We start from the raw sequence: 19,690 nt of genomic DNA on the forward strand, positions 1-19,690 counted from the left end.
AAGCGATTCAAAAAGTTTATTTTATATTTTTTTTAATGGTTTTTTGATGTCGCAATATACATGATGAGAAGATGTGTGGGATAAAAGACGTTGGCATTGACCTACATAGAATACTGTAAATAATAGACATTTTATTTAAATACAAATAAATAAAAAACTGTACAAAATAGGTGCATATATATTCAGGAATTAAATGCATGATTTAAACCAGGGGTGGGGAACCTTTTTCCTCTCAAGGGCCATTAAAAAAATTTCAACACCCTCCGAGGGCCGTACAAATTATTGACCTCTGCTTAAAAATACTAAAATCACAGCCCATTCATTTGGCCTTTCTTTCATGCTGAGCAAAGAAAAAGCAACCTCTCAATCCAGATATCTTACCATGACTCGTGCATGCATTCAGGTGCACGGTTGTGGCATGACCACCAAAACAGAAAGATTTGGACACAAGATGCAAATGTAATTAGTTTCCTATCCATGTGGACATGATTTAAGTTTGGGGGGGGGGGGGGGCTAACCTCCTCTAGGGGGGTCTGGGAGGATGCTCCCCCGGGAAGATTATTTTTTAAATGTTGAAGTTAAAAGCATCAATCTGGTGCACTTTGAGAGCAAAATTAGGAGCTCTATGGATACATCTCTCAACACCCAGATGAAACAGAACTGGAAGCAGATTTCTTTTTCTTTATGGATATTTTACAAATCACTCCCCTTTCAAACTGTATTCTTGTTTATTAATAACAAGTTTTTTACTGTCATATAGTATTTTATACCTGTTTATCTTATTCTCTTATTTTTTTTATAATAACTATAATGATCATATAAAGATGTGCCTTTACCTCACTGGTTGGAGAAAAACCTTCTTATATTCGTTAGCATAGCTAGCTAACCGGATGCTAATAACAACAAAGTTATTGACTGTATGATCAGTATGACAGAAGAACAGATTGCCACTGGGCTTTCAACAAAAGACACAGCCACGCAGAAACTGCAGCATGTGTACGGCTCCTTATGGGTACTGACATTTTTGGAAGTGCCGGAGCGGCGTTATGGTGCTCTCCGTCAGAAATACACCACTGTCAGACGAGACATACCACGTGATGACACGTTAGGCTCGTGTTGTGTTCAAGGACCCTGACCTTGGCCAGGAAAAACAGGCACTCGCTTGTTTAATGTTTTTGCGGTCTAGATTTCTTAAATTTTTTTCTTTTTTGCGTGTGTTTATAAATTACCTCGAGGGCCGTACCAAATGGTCTCGCGGGCCGTATACGGCCCGGGGGCCGCAGGTTCCCCACCCCTGATTTAAACAAACCATCATTAAATAAGATACATTTCCCTTAAGCAGTAATATGCTTCATAAATATAATAAAGTGTACACACAGCAGCTTCTAATCATATAATTGTTATATAATCCAGTTTATTTGACTATCTCTCTCAACACTGCCGCACGCTAAGGCCTAATCTGCTCCTTCATCAGCTACAGCAGTATCTAATAGTGTTACAACCAGCAGAGGAAATGACAGGAGCTAATTAACACTTCATTCGCTGAGCTTTGAGATGTTGTTCTCCTTTTGCAACACAATTACTGCTTCATGCAACTCCTAATGAGCTCTTTAGCTGATCCCAGCACTGCTGCGAGGGTCGTCTTTCCTGCAGGGCGTATGGCTTCAGGAGGTTAGCTTAACCTTAGCGGCTTGTAGGCTATACTTACATACTGTATAACATCTAATGACATGATAGCAGGTATTCACTATTTAGGGTGCATCCATGCTAAAGAGGGGTTTGGCTGTTAGTGCGAGATGAGGTATGTGATGCTTCGGTTTTCCTTCATGATGTCTTGATATAACACTCATGGCATTTCAAAGTGGCGTTTCAAAGTGTCCCTTATTGCTCCACGTGGCGTTTACCGTACGTACCGCGACTCACATCCCGCAGCTTTTCTCCTCAGATGGCGGTGGCGAATAGAAAGATCTGGATGAGCGGCATGACCTTCAGAGTGGAAAGGTCGGCGAGGACGGCCTGCAGTGTGCGTGTCAAACAAAAACACAGATAAGATTTCTCGCCCTTCATGCCCAGAGCAATCTAAGCCCGTGAGAAGGGCGGTGAGGCACATCTTGACCCCTTTTCGGGATATCAAAAAAGCAGACAATCCATGCTTAAGAGCACAGCGCTCCCCCCCCTCCCTGTCCTTTTGGGAATCGGGGGAGATTAAATGTAGGGAGCCTATCATGTTAAGAGAAAGGGTTTGATATTTCAAGGCATGAGGTTCTAAATATAAGATGAGGAGCAGTATGTTGTGATATCTTCTCTCCGCTGGGGCAGGTGGTAAATGAGCAAGCAGGTGCCGGCCAGCATCTTAGAGCAGCCGATCAGCCCGAGGCGTCATAATGTAGTTTAACGGGGGGGGGTCATCGTATGGTTTACTATTGGTTTCAGTCATAGTGGGACCCCAGTATGGAAGCATACTGCGTGCTGACATGCACAAGAATATCGTGAGTATAATAATGTAGCGTGAGTGACATGCAGGAGCTAATGGGTGTGTGTATGACCTATTCGTATCAAAGTAATTACCACAGTTCTGCGCAGATAGAAGTCCTTTTTTTTTATTTATTTTTTTAAATAGGTCCAATCTTCTTCAGCAGAGGTTATATGAAGATATCAAGCTAAAGGGGTAAGAAAGCTTAAGTGTCTAGCCAGACATTTCTTTCAGACATGTGCATGCAGAAGACTGGGTTACTGCTATTGGCTGATCATCAATGGCTATTTACAGCATTCAAGGAGCATGTGAGAGACAGGGATAGGGGACACACTCACACACACACACACACACACACACACACACACACACACACACACACACACACACACACACACACACACACACACACACACACACACACACACACACACACACACACACACACACACACACACACACACACACACACACACACACACACACACACACACACACACACACACACACACACACACACACACACACACACACACACACACACACACACACACACACACACACACACACACACACACACACACACACACACCTCAGCTGAAGCCAGCGACGTCACTTCCATCAGGTTCTCGGCACGGAAGGCGAACACAGCGGCTGCTAGGACTGGAGGAGTGGGAAAAGAAGGGGGGGAACAGAGGAAAGGGGGTTTAGATAGAGGAACATAAGAGAAGCAGGGGGTTATTGTGCAGCCAACAGCTGTTACCTGCGACCACCTCCAGGGAGTCATACCCCAGGATTCGGTCCCAGAGAAGGAGCAGCTGGTCAGAGGACAGATAGCCAGAAAAGGCCCTCACCATCCACTTAAAGGCAATACGCAGCCTGAGGGACAAACCATCACATCTTTAGGCTCTATGAAGGTTCATTAGGAAGTTGTAATTCTGGCAATTCACCACAAGATGGCAGCAGCTCATTACAGAAACAAGACCTGGTGGATGTGATTCTTCACTATATTAAATACAGAAATAGGATTAAGCTTTAAGAACCTGGGTGGAAACACACATACCTAGGGTAATACCAAAAAAACAGTGTTGGTTTTTGGTCACTTTAATCATTGTTTTGAGTTGACGAGGAGTTGTTGTATGTGAATGCATTAGACCTTAAGTCCATCACTTTAAAAAGAGAAATGAGGTCAAATACATAACAGGATGAGGATGAAGCAGAGTGCAGTGTACTCACGGTTGCGCCTCGATCTGTCTCAGGTGGTAGAAGAGCTGAGGCAGGTGGGTCTGCAGCAGCCGCTCGAACTGCAGGCACAGAGACACAATCCCCTGCAGCAGCACATGTGTTCAGTGAAAGTAGGTATAAAGACACAAACACACAAACCCAAGTGTTTTGTTTAGTTATATAAAAGAAGGGTTTACCGAGGGAGAGGAGGAGATGGAGTGCAGTCTGAAGAAGTAGCGGCTGTACATTTCCCTGAAAACACTGTACAGCTTCGAAGGCTCGTTGTACAGGAAACACAAAGGTGCCACTGTGGGACCACACAGACACACACTGTTACATGTTGCTCTTGCATGGTTCCTCTTGCAAATTAGTGTAATAAATAAGAGGTGCAAAATATACTCACCATACATTGAAAACCCATGGAAAGGGATAACACCTGTGTGAATAAGGAAGTACAAATAAATATGAACTGTATCGTCAATCTAGAACAATTGCATTTATTTTAGTCTTTGTACAGAAAATGTCACTGATGACCAACATGTGAATAAGTATGGTTTCATTGTTCCCTATAGAAACTAATTAGTCTGAAGTTGCAGACTCACCGTTGGGAGGATAAACAACAGCACACTCTTCATCTTCTCCTTTCCCTGTTAGACACACACAGATCAATCCATAAGCAAGACCTACAACACAGTGTAGAGATGTTCCGATCCGATCAGTGATCAGGGATCGGAGCCGATCACGTGATTTTCAAAAGATCGGAAAAAAAAAAATCGGGGATCAGGATTTTAATTTTTTGTTTTTAATAAATACTTTTTTTTAAATTTTGTATTCAATGTTACAAAACAAAAATGACCATGTTCAAGTCTTAAAGTCATCCTGAGGCCTTAGTTTTGGTTTCAAATGACAGAACATCATGTATGTGTTCTTTGGGGCTTGTTTTCATAGACCTGGTTGCTTATTTCTCTCAAATCTGGCAACAGAGTGGGCAGGGCGCAGTGTCTAATTGTAGCAGTAAGCTAAGCTTTCTTTTAATGCATTGCATAAAGATCGGATCGGGAAAAATCGGTATCGGCAAATTGTCAAAATCAAATGATTGGAATTGGATCGGGAGCAAAAAAAGGTGATCGGGACATCCCTAACACAGTGTGTTGTGTGTGTGTGTGTGTGTGTGTGTGTGTGTGTGTGTGTGTGTGTGTGTGTGTGTGTGTGTGTGTGTGTGTGTGTGTGTGTGTGTGGGGGTGTGGGGGTGTGTGTGTGTGTGTGGGGGTGTGTGTCCTGGGTGAAGGGCGCATCGTCTCACCCTGGATGAAGGACTTGGGAGGAGTAGCGCTGTTGTACTTGAAGTGCTCCAAGACGGCGGTGTCTCTGGAGAAACACAGCAACACCTGGGAACACACAGGTTTGGGATTAGACACACAAAGGCATGGATTCATGCACAATATGGATATCATCTTTGCCTGACGACCGGGGAAATAAGAGGCAGTGGTTATCGCTAGGGATGTCCCGATCACCTTTTTTTGCTCCCGATCCGATTCCGATCATTTGACTTTGACAATTTGCCGATACCGATTTTTCCCGATCTGATCTTTATGCAATGCATTAAGAGAACAAAAAGAAAAAAAGCATTCAAGTTGTCCCTTAAGGTTATTTTTTTAATTTAAATTGGATATTCTATCCAACATGGATATAGCTTCTTTCTTTCATAGCAGCATTGGATCAGTTCAATTGTGCAGCATTGGATCAAAACAAAATAAAGCTTTCAGTACTCGTTAGCTTACTGCTACAATTAGACACTGCGCCCTGCCCACTCTGTTGCCAGATTTGAGAGAAATAAGCAACCAGGTCTATGAAAACAAGCCCCAAAGAAGCAACACATACATGATGTTCTGTCATTTGAAACCAAAACTAAGGCCTCAGGATGACTTTAAGACTTGAACATGGTCATTTTTGTTTTGTAACATTGAATACAAAATTTTTAAAAAAGTATTTAAAAAAAAAAAAAAAAAAAAACATCTCTCTTCTCCCGATTCCGATCTTTTGAAAATCACGTTATCGGCTCCGATCCCCGATCACGTGATCGGATCGGGACATCTCTAGTTATCGCACTTTATTTGGCGTCAGTGATGGCCTTACTTTTAAATCTATAAGAGCCACTGTTCACGAGGTACTGCTTACTTCCCAAAGTGACGTTGAAGCTCTTACCGTTACAGTCCAAAGTCTGAGAAACTATTACTCTTTCCCCCTGTCCACTTCCCGTGAAGTACATCTGAGGGGAATTCATCTCTGCTTAGGAGACTCCTCAAAACGTCAGCCAATGAGCTGCTAGCTTTTGATCTGCTTTTCAAAGATTGTACACAGGGAAGCACCTGCTCTTTCAGGGTCAGGATCTTACAGGAAACAGGATCATCTAAAAATAACTGCTCCATGACATCTTGAGTTTCTTTTTCAGTCACTAAAAGAAACTGTATTAATGAATCGTTACGATAAACACAGCCACACTTCTTTAATGTTCTTTACCTCACAACATGTGGATTCTTTCACTGCCTAGAGAGTTTATCACGAGTCAATATTGAAGACGATACGAGGGCTTTGTTCCTCGGTCAGCTACTAAAGAGTTTGACATGTTAACAGCTGCTGAATAATCCCGTTGCCGAGTATATGCTCGTCTATCAGCGCCAAAGGCAAACAAGCCCATCCGTCACTGTAGGTAGGGAGGAATGCAGTTTACAGTGACATTGAATTTACATGACAGTAACAAGTTCATTGGGGATGCCAAATGTCTTACAGTTGAATAAAGAGGTTTATGTTTTGTTTAGCAAGCGATATTGAATATTTGAGGAAGCCCACATTTTTTTAACGGCTAGTCAATTATAAATAATAATTCATTTATTTTATATAGGCGCAAGGGCAATTTAACCCCAATCACTGGTTTGACATAGGATACGTTGGGAAAAGGTGATGCTTCATTTATATGGATTTTTGATGTCCTAGAGAGTTATTAAAACAACATTATCAAGGTTAAGTGTACTGGTATGGAAAATAATGAGAGATCGGGAGCTGAACTCTACCTGATAGAGGAAGTCCTCAAACACAAAGTAGTAGTCGTCATTGCTGGCGGTGAGCTTCACATCCTGTTGAAAAGAGCATTCAAATGTACAGTCAATGTTATGAATACCAGCTAAAGTCTTAGAAAATAAACATAACTCAATAAATATGTGATGCTTGTTAACCTAAAGTACCTTATAGATGAGGTTGTCCACCAGCAGGTCGTGCTGTATGACTCCAGCCGTCAGCTGTTCATAATACATCACATCCTGAAACACACAGATTCAACATGGTTTATTATTTGGGAAGTAACTTATGGAAAATATAATATAATGCAAAGTTGTTTAATATGCGTCGGCTTTGGGATATTCTTTTGATAATCTTATAATACTGCTGTCTGACTTCTCTAATATTGCATATGAACTCGATATTGTGCCCGTTGTATTTGTCTGCTTGTATTATTTGTGGAGTTTATTCTTATTGAGATCTGGTTATATACATGTAATGGTATTTTCTGGAAGAAGGGAAATTCCAGTTCTCTGATGGTATATAAAGAGCACCGTGTTTGTGGATAAATCAAGTTTATGTGATCGGACAGCGGTGACAGGAGGATTAAAACAAACTTAAAGGAAGGGTATCGTGTTTCCGACCACATGGCTAAACTCAGACGTGTCTCCGGTCTGAGACAGGTCGAATCAGTGCTGCGGATGTGAGGAGAACAGAAACAGAGATTTTGACAGCTGAGTGAGAGACTTTTAACCACTGTGGTGATATGGACAGCATCAGAGGAAGTTCTGCTAAAATACTTGAAATTGATATATATCATCTTGGAAGCTAGGCTCATATTAGATGACAGACAGAAAACCTCACTGTTTTGGTGTATTGCAATAGCCCTAGCCTGTTCCAATTTAAAAAAGCAGGTTGTGTTGTTTTTTCTATTTTTGTCTTAGCTCAAAGAAAGCTGACACATTGTGTCCAAAGTAAACTCTGACTGTTTAATGTGTTTGGCCTTGTTCGATCCAGAGCCCTGCTAACACTCTCCAGACCTCAGTCAGGACCCTGTAACTCTGCCTCAGACATCAATCCTCCTCCCATCACAAGCATTGTACTATCGTCCCCACAGACTCCGGACTCTTTGCCACACAGGCTGCTCTGTTTGGGCTAACTGTGCTAAATCGGTAGCATTTGATTATCTTAGCATTTGTTCACAATGGACAAGTGACAGTTATGATAAAACTAAGGTAAACAGGAGGGGGGGGGGGTTAAACACAGATTATGTCGCAGGTCAGTTGGTTCTGCTGGGTTTTACTCTACAGTGTTTATCCCAGGATAACAATTACAATACTACATTCTCCCAAATAACTGATTGTTAACTGTGAGAAGGTCACCTTGTAGTAAACATGCAGTTTGGGAATCTCTACAGCTGTGTGTGCAGGACTGCTGCCTCACAACAAACCCTGACAGCTGCAACCAGGGTGCAACTCAGCTGTGCGTGCGCGCGCGTGCGTGTGTGTGTGTGTGTGTGTGTGTGTTGCATTCAGTACCTGAGGCTGGTTGGTAGAGTTGAGGATGAGGGCCCACAGGTCGGCCCGCAGCCCGGTGGGACAGCCCTGCCGGCTGTACTGCTGCGCCGCCGCACTGTCCTGCTCCAACACCACTGGACCAACAAAAAGTTCAAACCAAAAAAAAGTGAAATGGAAAAGGGGCATTAGACAGAAAGTCATGTGTTTCCTCCATGCCCAATTAAATAAATCATAAATTAAATAAAACTCATTAAACTGCATACAATTCATTATGTTGAATTGATTTGAATTCATTGCAATACTTTTTAATATTTATTGATAATTCAGTTGAAATAAACGAGTTCAATAAAACCAAATAACTCACATTTAATTTAAATAAAATGTATTACATTCAATTATATCAAATGAATCATGTTGAATTAATTGCAATTCAAAAAGTCAATTGAATTCAATAAATGAAAATATAAAACACAAAAATCTATTAAGAGTTAAATTAAATGAAGTTGATTATTATGAATTTCATTTATTCACTAGACTTTAGTATGTGACCAACATTAGAGAGCCTCTAGGTTTTCTGTCAGAGTGACATAATCTGTACACACAGCTGCTGGGAAACTGAACACCTGCGAGTCTTGAATAACAGCACGACAACAACAAAAACAACCCTGCAGCGGTTAAGAGGTTTGTTTTGGAAAGGATTAAATGTAAATCCATTAGAAGAAAAACAAAACATACTTTAACAGAAACTTTGATCCATCCAAAAAACAATTCAATAACTTACGAAGATGACTGTCTACAAAATGTCACGACAATGATTCATCTGAAAAAGGGGGCAAGCTGCGGTCACATCTACGGTCACTAATTCATTCCCTCCCTCTGAAAATGTATAAACAAAAATAACTTTCCTTAAAAACACTCAGACAAAACGCTGGAAACAACCTCTCCCACGTCTCCATTCAACCCTAAATCTCTGTTGTGGCAGGAGCCAGAAATCACACAGCCCTTGAGTGAAGGTGCTGGCCAGTCATAACATAAACCAACGCACTGCTAAACTCTTACATTTAATATTTGAGTGCACTTAACACTTGGCCTGGAGCACGACTCGCAGCTCGCAGCCAACCAAGGGGGAATTAGTGACCCGGGGCTTGTGGCAGGATGAGTAGTCAGAGCACAGATTGAGTTTTTTTTAAAGTTGTTGTCGATTGGTGTCCATAATAAGGTGGCTGTTGACACTGGGTTCATGGCAGAGCAATGAGATAAGAGGTGAAGTGTCTCGCGGGCTGATTACTGCACCTAAGGGAGTCATTAAGTTCACGTTGGGGGATTTTCTGTTAAACTCCAACAGATATTTCTTAATATACTAGATTTCAAACTCTGTATATATGATCAAATGTTATATATCTTCACAGCTTCTTCGAGCAGTGTCTATAAAAAGTGTTCCCTTCTCTCTTTTGGGTTGTATTCTTTTAAAAAATGGTTCATAGTGGATATAATTAGATTTTTTGATACCGATCTCTCAAAAAAGATTCTTTCATGTAAAAATAAAACCAGATCTGTAACGGTACGAATATAAAACACAAAACCCCAGGCTGTAAAAGTAGACTACGGTTCCTTCCTCTGCTTACAGAGTAAATATTTACTAAATCAGTAATATGTATGACACTCCTTGTAGCCTCTGCTTAATTTAGATGAATTTCAAAAGGAATTGTCCCACATTTGTGCACCTTAATCCAACAATAAGAATGCCCATAACCAAGAAACACAACCACAGAACAGATATATACTTACAAACTATTTCAAACAAACACTGACCTTTTTTCCCGATTTGAACATACTCGTTTTCAAACATGTCTGCAGAGGGATAAAGAAAGACAGAACAAAAGAGGTACATAAATAATGTCTTGGTAGCGACACCGTTTTTTAAACTAACGTTATCTCTTTGATTTACAAACACAGAGACGGTGGATGGGATTCTATTTAAAGCCTAAACACCAGGCTGTAAAAATGTAAATATCTGGACTCAAGAAAGATATTGTTTGAGAAGACCCATGCAGCCGCGTGGCACAGCGGAGGCCAGACGCTAAACACACCATTAAACCACAGGGGGCATTAGGTAAACACATTTATTTGTGTTGCTCTGGATAATTACTGCTAGATTAAAATATGCATTGGATATCAACAAGCGGCTGAATGGATCTGTTACATGTCTTTATTACCAATCATATATGGCACATATTTGATTGGATGAAAAGTCAGCTGAAAGGTTAAATAGCCATTAAAGCTGCCAAACATCCAAAACATTCTCAGCTGGAAATTATTCAGCTATGACACGAAGGTCTTGCATGCAACGTCACGTGTCGTGGGGACAAAAACCGTTGAACTAGCTGGATGGTTTAAGGAATCGTTTAACAATTTAGGAAATGTGGCCGTTTGCTTGCTTGCAAAGAGTTACATGAGAAGATCAATCCCCTATCTAGGGTCTGTTTCTGAAAACATAAAGCCAGCAGCTGTTTGGCTTAATTTACAGAGACAGTCTAGCTGTTCACCCTTTTCCAGTCGTTATGCTAAGCTAAGCTAAGCTAAACTAAGCTAAGCTAGTCACTGGCTCCAGCAAAATAACAAACCAAGGATTGTCGTCAAGCATCAATTTCCTATTTGAACTCTCAAAAAACTCTTCCTTTAACTGTGATGGCGCGTAAAGAAGTGGGTTTGCTCTTTTGTGGATACCTGGATGGATGTCTGCATGGTCATCAATCCCCAACTGCCCTGAGGTCAGGTTCAGCTCTGAGTAGGCCTGTCTCTGAGAGTCGAAAGAGAAAAAGAAAATCACATACCCAGATTAAAATCTGGTGTGCCGTTCATGGGGCAGCTTACTGGGATGTACTGGCTGTTATATGCTTTCATCTCATGAGGTCAGAAACATCACAATGAAACCACGGGCCCCCTACCAGCTGTGGGATGTCCCGGACATTGAGGGGAACCTGGATGAGACCCCAGTGGCTCCTGACGCCCACATCCTCGCTGCTGTCATGATTTGGGTTCCTCAAGCTGATCAACACCTGTTTAGAAAGCAAACATGTCTTATAAAGTCATCCTTTTTTCTTTCTTCAGATTGCAGTTTGAAATGAATTACACCGCCTACCTCCAGGAAGTCTTTAGGGGCATATACAGGCCTGACGCTCGTTAAATCTGTAGAGACACAATGACGTTAGCGCATCTCTGCAATACATTACTGTAAAAAGGACACTTTATAAGTGGTACTTCCACACGGTGTTTACATGTGCTATTCCAGAAGAGGTTTAGCAGCTGTTAAACCTAGACTACACAAATTAATCCAACCATTAGGTCCATGTAGTCAACTTGAACTTGCACATAGTTCAGAATGCATTTGTGACTCAACTACTCAAGTCAAAAGGACAGCACAGGACAGCTGAGGCACACTCATCCCGCTCTAAGTGGGACTCCTTCGGAGCGTGGCAGTAAATGTAAGTGCTGTGTCATCCCCCAGAATGAGGGCATGTTAAGGTTTGGACGGAAGGAGGGGTGCTGCGTGTTATCTCCGTCCGAGGAGTCTGGACAGTTTCTATACTCGCAGTCCAAAGTGTTTATAGTCGGGGGACGGCACATCCTAAATGTTATTATATGAGCAGTGAGCTGTGATAGCATTGTTAGGAAACAGGGTTACCGTGTTCTCTGCAGATGTGCCGGATTGAGGTGCAAATGGTTTGGTTCATTGAGAGGTTTTCACAGTGAAAGGTTAGATGTGTCTTCTGAGACAAAATGCTCAATAATAACTAAATATTTAAGCTGGGAGGACGACAAGGACATTATCCACGGAAGCAGCTAGGGGGCTAATAATAAGTGGTGTGATTCATGGCAGCACGGAGGATGTGGTTTTGACCTTCGAGGCCAGTGGAGACAGAACACCAGAATATATAATATCCCAGTGATGCATAGACTGCAAAATAAATGATTTTTTTTAAACCAAAAAAACGCAATATGGGTTGGTGAACTATCCAAATCGCAGTAAGAGCATGTTTGGTTAAGGCAAATTGTGTGAGAATTAAATGGTGTGGTGCTGCAGAGAAGCTTATACATGGTAACCTACAGACAAAAAAGAAATCTTATTTGTTGCAGACATTTTTTTGAATATCCACAAAAAAAAATGTAAATGTGTTTTTCAATTATAATGTGAATTATTTTTAAAATGACTGCAAATATTATCATTTTTGCAATATCAGTCAAAAATAATCGCAGTTGATTATTTATTTTTTGTATATCATGCAGCCCTAATCTCCCCTAGGTAAATACTGGTTACAAAGGGAAACATTGCAGTGGTAGATGTGGTTTAAAGATGTGGTAATCTGATGCTAAATACAGCAGCGTCTGACTGATGCTCCAGCGCACAGACGCATCAACACTAATCTTTCATAAAAGGCAGATTGCTCAGGGCCAAACCCCTGGGTAACGTCTGCAGACCTGGTTCATCCGTGCCCATCTCGTTCCATTTGTTGCTCAGCTCCTTCTGCTCCGCTGCGGGCCTCTGGGGAGTGGGCGGGAAAGAGAGGATCTCAGCAAGCAAAGCACAAGTTGAAAATGTCACATCGGAATAACGTGCTCATACATAAAAACATGTGTGCAAGTAATACAAAGACTCAGGATCGGTCTGTAGCTACAGAGGCATTTGTATACAGGTTTCAGATGCAGTTGTTATTGTGCTATGTTAGCCGCGATTGACAATATTTTCTCTACCATGCGAGCCAGAGGCACTCCGAGCTCCGTGCTCATGCTGTTCAGGCTTTTGAGGACACGCTTCTCCCAGCTTGCCTGTGGAAGAGAGCACACACACACATTCAGAAACACTGGGCTTCAGACACCAAGAGGAGAGGCTGCGTCTTAGATATCAGCAGGAGAAAGGACATGAGTCTGGGATGTTGAGGAAGAGGGAGTGATGCAGATAAGAGGAGACAGGCTGACCTGAGTTTTGCGCATGTAGGCGAGCGGCTCTTTGAGATGTTCAGGAGGGGCGACCGGGTGGCTGGGGGGCAACTGGCTAGAGTAAACAAACCGGGAGGGGGCAAAGAGTGTAAAAGCATTGAGTTAATACATGAGAGACGCCACAGGTAAGGTGTCAAACATTATCTTTAAAACAGGCACCATTAGCGCCCGGCTCAATAGGCTCAGATGAGTCATCTCCAGTCTTTCCCCCTCTAAGCAAGCTTTAGTTTATTGAATGACTCAAGGTCTTAGAGCATTAAACAACCTTAAACCTAACCTAAACACCGATAAGAGCACATATGGCTGACTAATGGCCAAAAGGACGAGGCATTAGTCAAAGTCATATGTCATCCTTTAAAAGCAAAGCATTAGGAGTGCTAACTCTCAGTCTGAGCCTCAAGAGAGCGGCGAGTGCTTGTTGCCCTCAAAAGGTAAAGGAGAGCAGTCGAGGAACACTTTTCCAAGCTGTTTATTCAACTTTAAAGAGTTTTCCGGCTCAATTGCTCTAATAAAGATTATGAAAGGGAACTAAAAGGCCATAAATCTGGATTATTGTGGAGTACTAAACTTGTTTTACAATCTCTTATCGACCTAATTCCAGTGTTTGTTTGCCAAAATAGCCAAGTAATGACGCAAATAATACTGATGGGAAATGAGAAAATAACAAGTAGAGGTCAAAATGTGTACAAAAATGTGCGCTTTGCAACCAAACGATTTACTTTAATCATAACTGTACACGAACAGCATTTTTACCCAGTGAGCTCTATCCTAATCTTCCACTATAGTGAGATGTTTGGCAATTAAAATGCATGCTGCCAGTACACCGATCATAAAAACCACAATCAGATGGTGAAAATCCAATAAAATAAATTAAATAAACATTTATAAGCTGTTAATAGTCAATTACCCAGCGGGCCTGGTTGCGCTTGTTAAAATTATCCAAAGGGGTTTACTCTTCTCCAAAACAACCCCAGTGATTAAAAACTCTAAATCCGCAGAATAAAGATGTGTTTTCTCAGACACTATTTGGCACAGGTTTTCTGCTGCAATTGAGCTGCGGCAAACGTTTGATCAGCTTCCTTATCTCATCTAGAGAATAAAATACTTCATCAGTCAAAAAAATATACTCAAAAGTGCATGACCAAAATGACAGGTGACCAAAATAAACTGAACGCTACCCTGATTTAAATGAGGGATTTCTCCACGTTTGACACTTGTTGGAAATAGCGTGAATCGTGAAAGTACACAACAACAAAATATTGGTCTTTCTGTTTTTAGAAATTGTAATAAAAAAAGTAATATTAAAGCTATGGAAGGGCCAATTGCAAACCACAATAATCCGAGTACCTCCTAACAGGTGTGTGTATACAGACACAGGTGCATGTCACACAAAAAACACTTAAAAACTGAATGTAACTTACACATGCAGTTCTCTGTATACTGCATTCTGTAGCTGCCTTTCCCAGCCTGCAACACAAGGGAAAAAAAGGTTATTTATTATTGTTACGTCATATATTTATTGCATTGTATGAGGAAAGGATAAGACAGAAATATGAGAATACACCCACCTGATGTTTTGAGAAAACTGCGTACGTCCTCTTTAAGGGACTCCAATTTTATTTCAGGTTGATGCAAACATTCCTACACAACATTAGGGGAAATAAAGTTAGAAATTGTATCCGTTTTGCAACTTCTAAGAAGAAGTATAAATGCAACTGTTTACGACACTTTGAGGTGCACAACAACCTGCTCGTTAGCCGCATGCTAGCTCGTTAGCTCACTCACTTTGGCTTGCCTCTCTATCTGAGAGTGTAAATGGCTTCCCTTCAGCCGCTGCACGATCTGAGCAATGGTCAGAGATAACTCGGAGCCTTCGTCCATCCTGCTTTATTTAAGTTTTGGGTGTGAAAGGGCACAGTTTGTTGTGTTGTTCACTAGCAGCATCCGGCTATGCGGCAGCTGCCCGCTGCAGAGGTTACTTAGCAACTGTGTCAGATCGTGTGCAGGGGAAACAAGAACCAGATACTTTGGTTCCGACACGAAATATCAGTTCCGACGGTAAAAACATACATTAAACACACGAGAAAATCACTTTACATGTTATTTATTTTAATTGGTGGGATGTAGCTAACTAAGTGTATTTAATCGCATGATGTACTTAAGGACAGTGTTGAGGTAGGCTAACTGTGCTTTAAGTGCAATGCTAAACAGTACTCCACTCACTGCAATTTAGATGTAAATGATTGCACTTGCATTTATCTGACAGTTACATACAATGACTCTTCTAAAATCAGATTACAAAATATAATTCAATGTTATATCTCATCACCTTATACGGTAGTGAATATTATCCAATAACATACCTTGACAGATGTAGTTTTATGCAGATTGAATAGCCTACTTTACTTGAGTAAATTTAGCCTGTTAAAACACTTTTACTCGTAAAATTGAATACTTTTACGTTTTGGTAGTAAACAATCGTGGGATTGCTTCCATATTTCCCATTTTTTAAATAGTCACATAATGTTTTTTGTTGACCTCAACACTCTTGCCTATTCAAGTGTGTTTTCCTCTTATTAACGAGACAAAGTCAAATTAAGATTTGTTCTAAATGTGGGTGTTTGACAACATATAGGGCCATTCATGTGTTTGATTATAATACCAGCCCTAAAATATCACCAACTCTTTATACATGTTTCTCTTCCAAGGATTTCCTAATGAGTCCATATAACAATAATTGTAATTGGCTCAACATGTGTCTGATTCCTAAATATTTGAGTTTGCATTGTTTGGACATGCGCTTCCATGTTGCGGCTGACATGTCACATGAAATTCTACAGAAGGAAAACCATGCTTTCAGATGTAAGCATTGGCACACTGTAAGTATCCCAGACACAGCACAGGCCCCGGATACTTGACATCTTACATTAAGTTAATTTCGGTTACGCACCTTGAATTTGTCCTCTCTTACAAATGATCTGGGAAATTAGACATATTTGGGATTAATAAAGAAGAAGAATGGTCCATGAAGAAAACCTACTTACCCCAGTGCCTCATCTCTATTACTACAATGATTTATGAGTGTTTTATTTATTTAAAATAAAAAGGGGAGGGGGGGGGGGTGCTGACTTGTACAGACCCTAACGGCGGGCTGAACACTGAGGAATGCGACCCTGTCAGTAGAAGGAAATGCTGAGCACGAGAGAAGCGCACCAGACACAGAGCGCCCTATTGGAACTTGTCGACAACACTATATCCTTATAACGATTATTTTGTTCTTCTTTTTTAATCGACAGTAAAGGAGTTATTGATATACATTTTGATCCTTTTGGAGCATTTTCTTTATCTTGCAAGAGCATGCTGTTCTGATGCCATATGAGTGATTTTACTTGAGGCGACAAGGGAGAACGCGACATGGAGACGTTCACGTTACACGAAATGCTCATTAATTCGACTGATCTTAACCAGATTTTATGTAATTTTGGGATCAACATTTCGGAGTGCCAGAGCGAGCAGGAGCCGTCACCCGAAACAAAAGGTACAGTGACTCTTATTTATTGTATATCACTATAAAGTCACAAGAAACCTCATGTCCAATAAAAGATCAGTGTATTCTGCATTTTGATATTCATTTTTATTGAAAATGCAATCAATTAAATCCAGTGTTCCTGCCTAAACAGCTACAGCTTTGGGCATTTTCTTTGCGTCAGTGTGCATTACGCATGGCTCAGGGTCAGATAACGCAGTCTGCTTTATGTTGACACATATGTTGTCACTAAAGACTTTCTGCCAATGTCAAGTGAAGAGAAATGCATGCAATTCCGGCCACTGGATAAAGGGTTAAATGGCGCAGAGCTTGCGCATTTCGTCTGGTCTATTAGAGTATTCTAATGTGTTCAGAATATTTCATAGTGGTTATTCTTAGATACACTTTTGAATATATGAATTTTTACTGTGAATGTGAATATATTTGCTTTGAATGTCTATTTCAATTTATTTGTATTTTATTCTATTTTTAAGACATTTTGTAATGACTGACAAAAATGCTGTTTTGAGAAAACAATTTCTCAACTTGGGATGAATAAAGTTTCTATCTATCTTTCCGTGTATCTATCTATTTCTGTGGAAAAATCTAAGAGGGATAATCAAACATGAGACATTTCATTTAGGATAATCATGGTGATTCCCAGATATTCTGATCCATTTGCTTTATACAAGTTACTAGATAGGATTATTTGAGGAGTTTTAAGTGGGATCAAATATATCAAAACCAAAAATAGAAACATTTTTAAGAATGACATGCCCACAGTTTGTCTCCCTCTCATTTCAGACATCAACCAGACAGTGCGGATCATCCTCTACAGCCTCATCTTCCTCCTCAGCGTTCTGGGTAACAGCCTCATCATCGGGGTCCTGGTGAGGAACAGGCGCATGAGGACCGTCACCAACCTGTTCCTGCTGTCCCTCTCCATCAGCGACCTGATGGTGTCCCTGTTCTGCATCCCCTTCACCCTCATCCCCAACCTCATGAGGGACTTCATCTTCGGCACCGGCACATGCAAGCTGGTCATGTACTTCATGGGTAAGTGCTGAGTCGTTGGTTATCTTTACATTTGGATACAACCATACATTTAAATCTTGATTTGCATTAAAATGTCACACTTTTGTCAATGATTTGGGATTTTTTTTATCACCCACATATTGTTAAACTCGACTATTATTCCCCAGTGGGTTTAGTTTTACTCAAAGAAAGCTAAAGGAAACTCCAAATTGTCAAATTCTGCATTTAAGTTGAATCTAAACGTGTACAAGTTTTGCAATTATCCATTATTCCATTGCCATTTCGTATAATTTCTGCCATGCAAATTAGTCAACTGTGAAAATTGTGCAATATTGTTTAAAAAAATAGAGGATAAATGAAGTCACCTTGGGCCATGTTCAGCATAAGGTTCATTTCCCCGCATGTTCTAATGCTCCTTGTGGTTTAATGAGCTACAAAAGCCCTCGTCAACTCTCCCTTTTAATTTCATGGTGGATTTAACCTCCTGAATATTAACAGAGTCCAAAATCAGAGTATTGAGCAACATGCTGTATGTGTAGAAGGATCAGCCACAACCCAAATACATATTTTATGTATAAAAAGCAATTGGATATATTTGTTTTCATCTCCGAACATCTCATATTAGTTTCAGCCGAACTTAAATTCTTGAGCTTCACTGTGCATAAAGCATAATGATGTGTGTGCCGAATGTGGGACAATAAAGGCTGTTTCCACACTCGTCTGCTGGAGGAGGGAAGCTTCACTGCATTCACTTTGAATCTGGGCGTGTACGTACATGCAGCTCTCCAATATGTTCCAATATGCAGCCCACAGAAGTGTGATGTTAGACATAGTGGCTGAAAATGAGACAGCTCAGAGCAAGAACACAACCAGACCCGCTTTAGGGAGGAAGAAGCAAATCAAACGAGAACAGGAAGTGAGGTTATAATTAAAACATCGACCTAACTTAATCCTTATTAGTCACCCTACATTTTTAATTAGTAAGAAATCAGTGAAATACTCAATATTAAAGCCCACCTCTTTACAAAGAACAGTGTTATCAGTAATGATTTTCCCGCCATAATACGGAGAAGCAGTTTTATTCTTTATTCCTCTTTATGCAGAGCAGAAATTAACATAATTGCGTTAAATATAACCAAAGTTGGCACATGATCAAACCACAAGTAAAATCAGTTTGGGCTAAATCTAATAATTATTTCGATTTTCAATTGATATCCCGATATAAATGTCAGATAATTGTAAAAAAAGTTGATGTAAACGTCTTACCGTACATTTGATTTTTTCCGTTGATCATTTGTTCAACTTGTCAACAAATGCATCTGTACTTTAAGATAAACTCATAGTTAGACTCCAAGAGCACAATTTGAAACTAATTGACTGGTTACTCGTCAAATTCTATAGTAATTACCTATTTAGATTACTCTAAAACTGTTTCTCAAAAGATCCACAGCAGTCAGCTCTCAGAGCACCCTTGTAATAAGGTGTAGTCATTACAGATGATGCAACTTTACTAATATTTCATTTTCATCTGATTACAGGTCCGCTAGGAAATCTAATTTTCACTTTTGCCCCTTACATCCTCCCGTAGTGAGATCAGAGCGCTGTCATCCAGGTTTATTACCTAATTCGTCCGTGTGTTTATCTGTTTACGTGTCGCTCCTGGGATCGTACACAGCGATCATTTCAATGTATTTATAGTCCTTCTTGTTATTGTTACTCAGTGTGTTAGCAGACAAGACATGCTCTGTGGCTAAATTTAATGTGACAAATGAATGTGCCATAGCATCACAGTCACTGGAGTACACACGGTGACATGTTGTGAGGATGCTGATCATTAGGTGTTACAAAGCCCATGGTAGAGAT

At 40.6% G+C, this 19,690-nt stretch overlaps 3 protein-coding genes across 10 annotated transcripts in view; 1 reads left to right on the top strand and 2 right to left on the bottom strand.

Moving 5' to 3' along the window:
- stim2b (stromal interaction molecule 2b) overlaps window positions 1-2,000 on the bottom strand; it is a 41,417-nt gene extending 39,417 nt beyond the window's left edge. Inside the window, exon 1 of the mRNA XM_079671407.1 lies at window positions 1,914-2,000. The gene's annotated coding sequence lies outside the window, so the exon portion shown is untranslated. The remainder of the gene's footprint in view (window positions 1-1,913) is intronic.
- tbc1d19 (TBC1 domain family, member 19) lies at window positions 1-15,299 on the bottom strand. Of its 2 annotated transcripts, XM_079671409.1 has the most exons (21): window positions 15,052-15,299; window positions 14,835-14,907; window positions 14,688-14,733; window positions 13,246-13,321; window positions 13,021-13,095; window positions 12,748-12,811; window positions 11,411-11,457; window positions 11,217-11,327; window positions 10,996-11,068; window positions 10,081-10,119; window positions 8,290-8,402; window positions 6,940-7,014; window positions 6,769-6,831; window positions 5,001-5,085; window positions 4,300-4,344; window positions 4,101-4,133; window positions 3,895-4,004; window positions 3,710-3,801; window positions 3,237-3,352; window positions 3,066-3,136; window positions 1-2,016 (listed from the first exon to the last, which is right to left on the bottom strand). In XM_079671409.1, the coding sequence occupies exons 1-21, from the start codon at window positions 15,145-15,147 to the stop codon at window positions 1,942-1,944; spliced, it is 1,578 nt and encodes a 525-aa protein (XP_079527535.1). In that variant the 5' UTR covers window positions 15,148-15,299; the 3' UTR covers window positions 1-1,941. The 2 variants fall into 2 exon arrangements, with proteins under 2 accessions (XP_079527535.1, XP_079527534.1); XM_079671408.1 differs by having other exon boundaries at window positions 3,895-4,133.
- The window catches only part of cckar (cholecystokinin A receptor), a 25,325-nt gene continuing 7,716 nt past the window's right edge, over window positions 2,082-19,690 (top strand). Inside the window, exons 1-4 of one of the 7 annotated variants that reach the window (XM_079671414.1) lie at window positions 2,082-2,489; window positions 2,621-2,668; window positions 3,733-3,828; window positions 17,597-17,848. In XM_079671414.1, coding sequence (XP_079527540.1) covers window positions 17,698-17,848 — 151 coding nt within the window. In that variant the 5' untranslated portion in view covers window positions 2,082-2,489; window positions 2,621-2,668; window positions 3,733-3,828; window positions 17,597-17,697. Of the gene's footprint in view, window positions 2,490-2,620; window positions 2,669-3,732; window positions 3,829-16,458; window positions 16,805-17,575; window positions 17,849-19,690 lie in introns of those variants that run through there. The other 6 variants (XM_079671417.1, XM_079671415.1, XM_079671416.1 and 3 more) reach the window with 6 other exon arrangements.

The sequence above is a fragment of the Notothenia rossii genome (assembly GCF_949606895.1).
Source record: "Notothenia rossii genome assembly, chromosome: 3".
NCBI classification, from domain to species: Eukaryota; Metazoa; Chordata; class Actinopteri; order Perciformes; family Nototheniidae; genus Notothenia; species Notothenia rossii.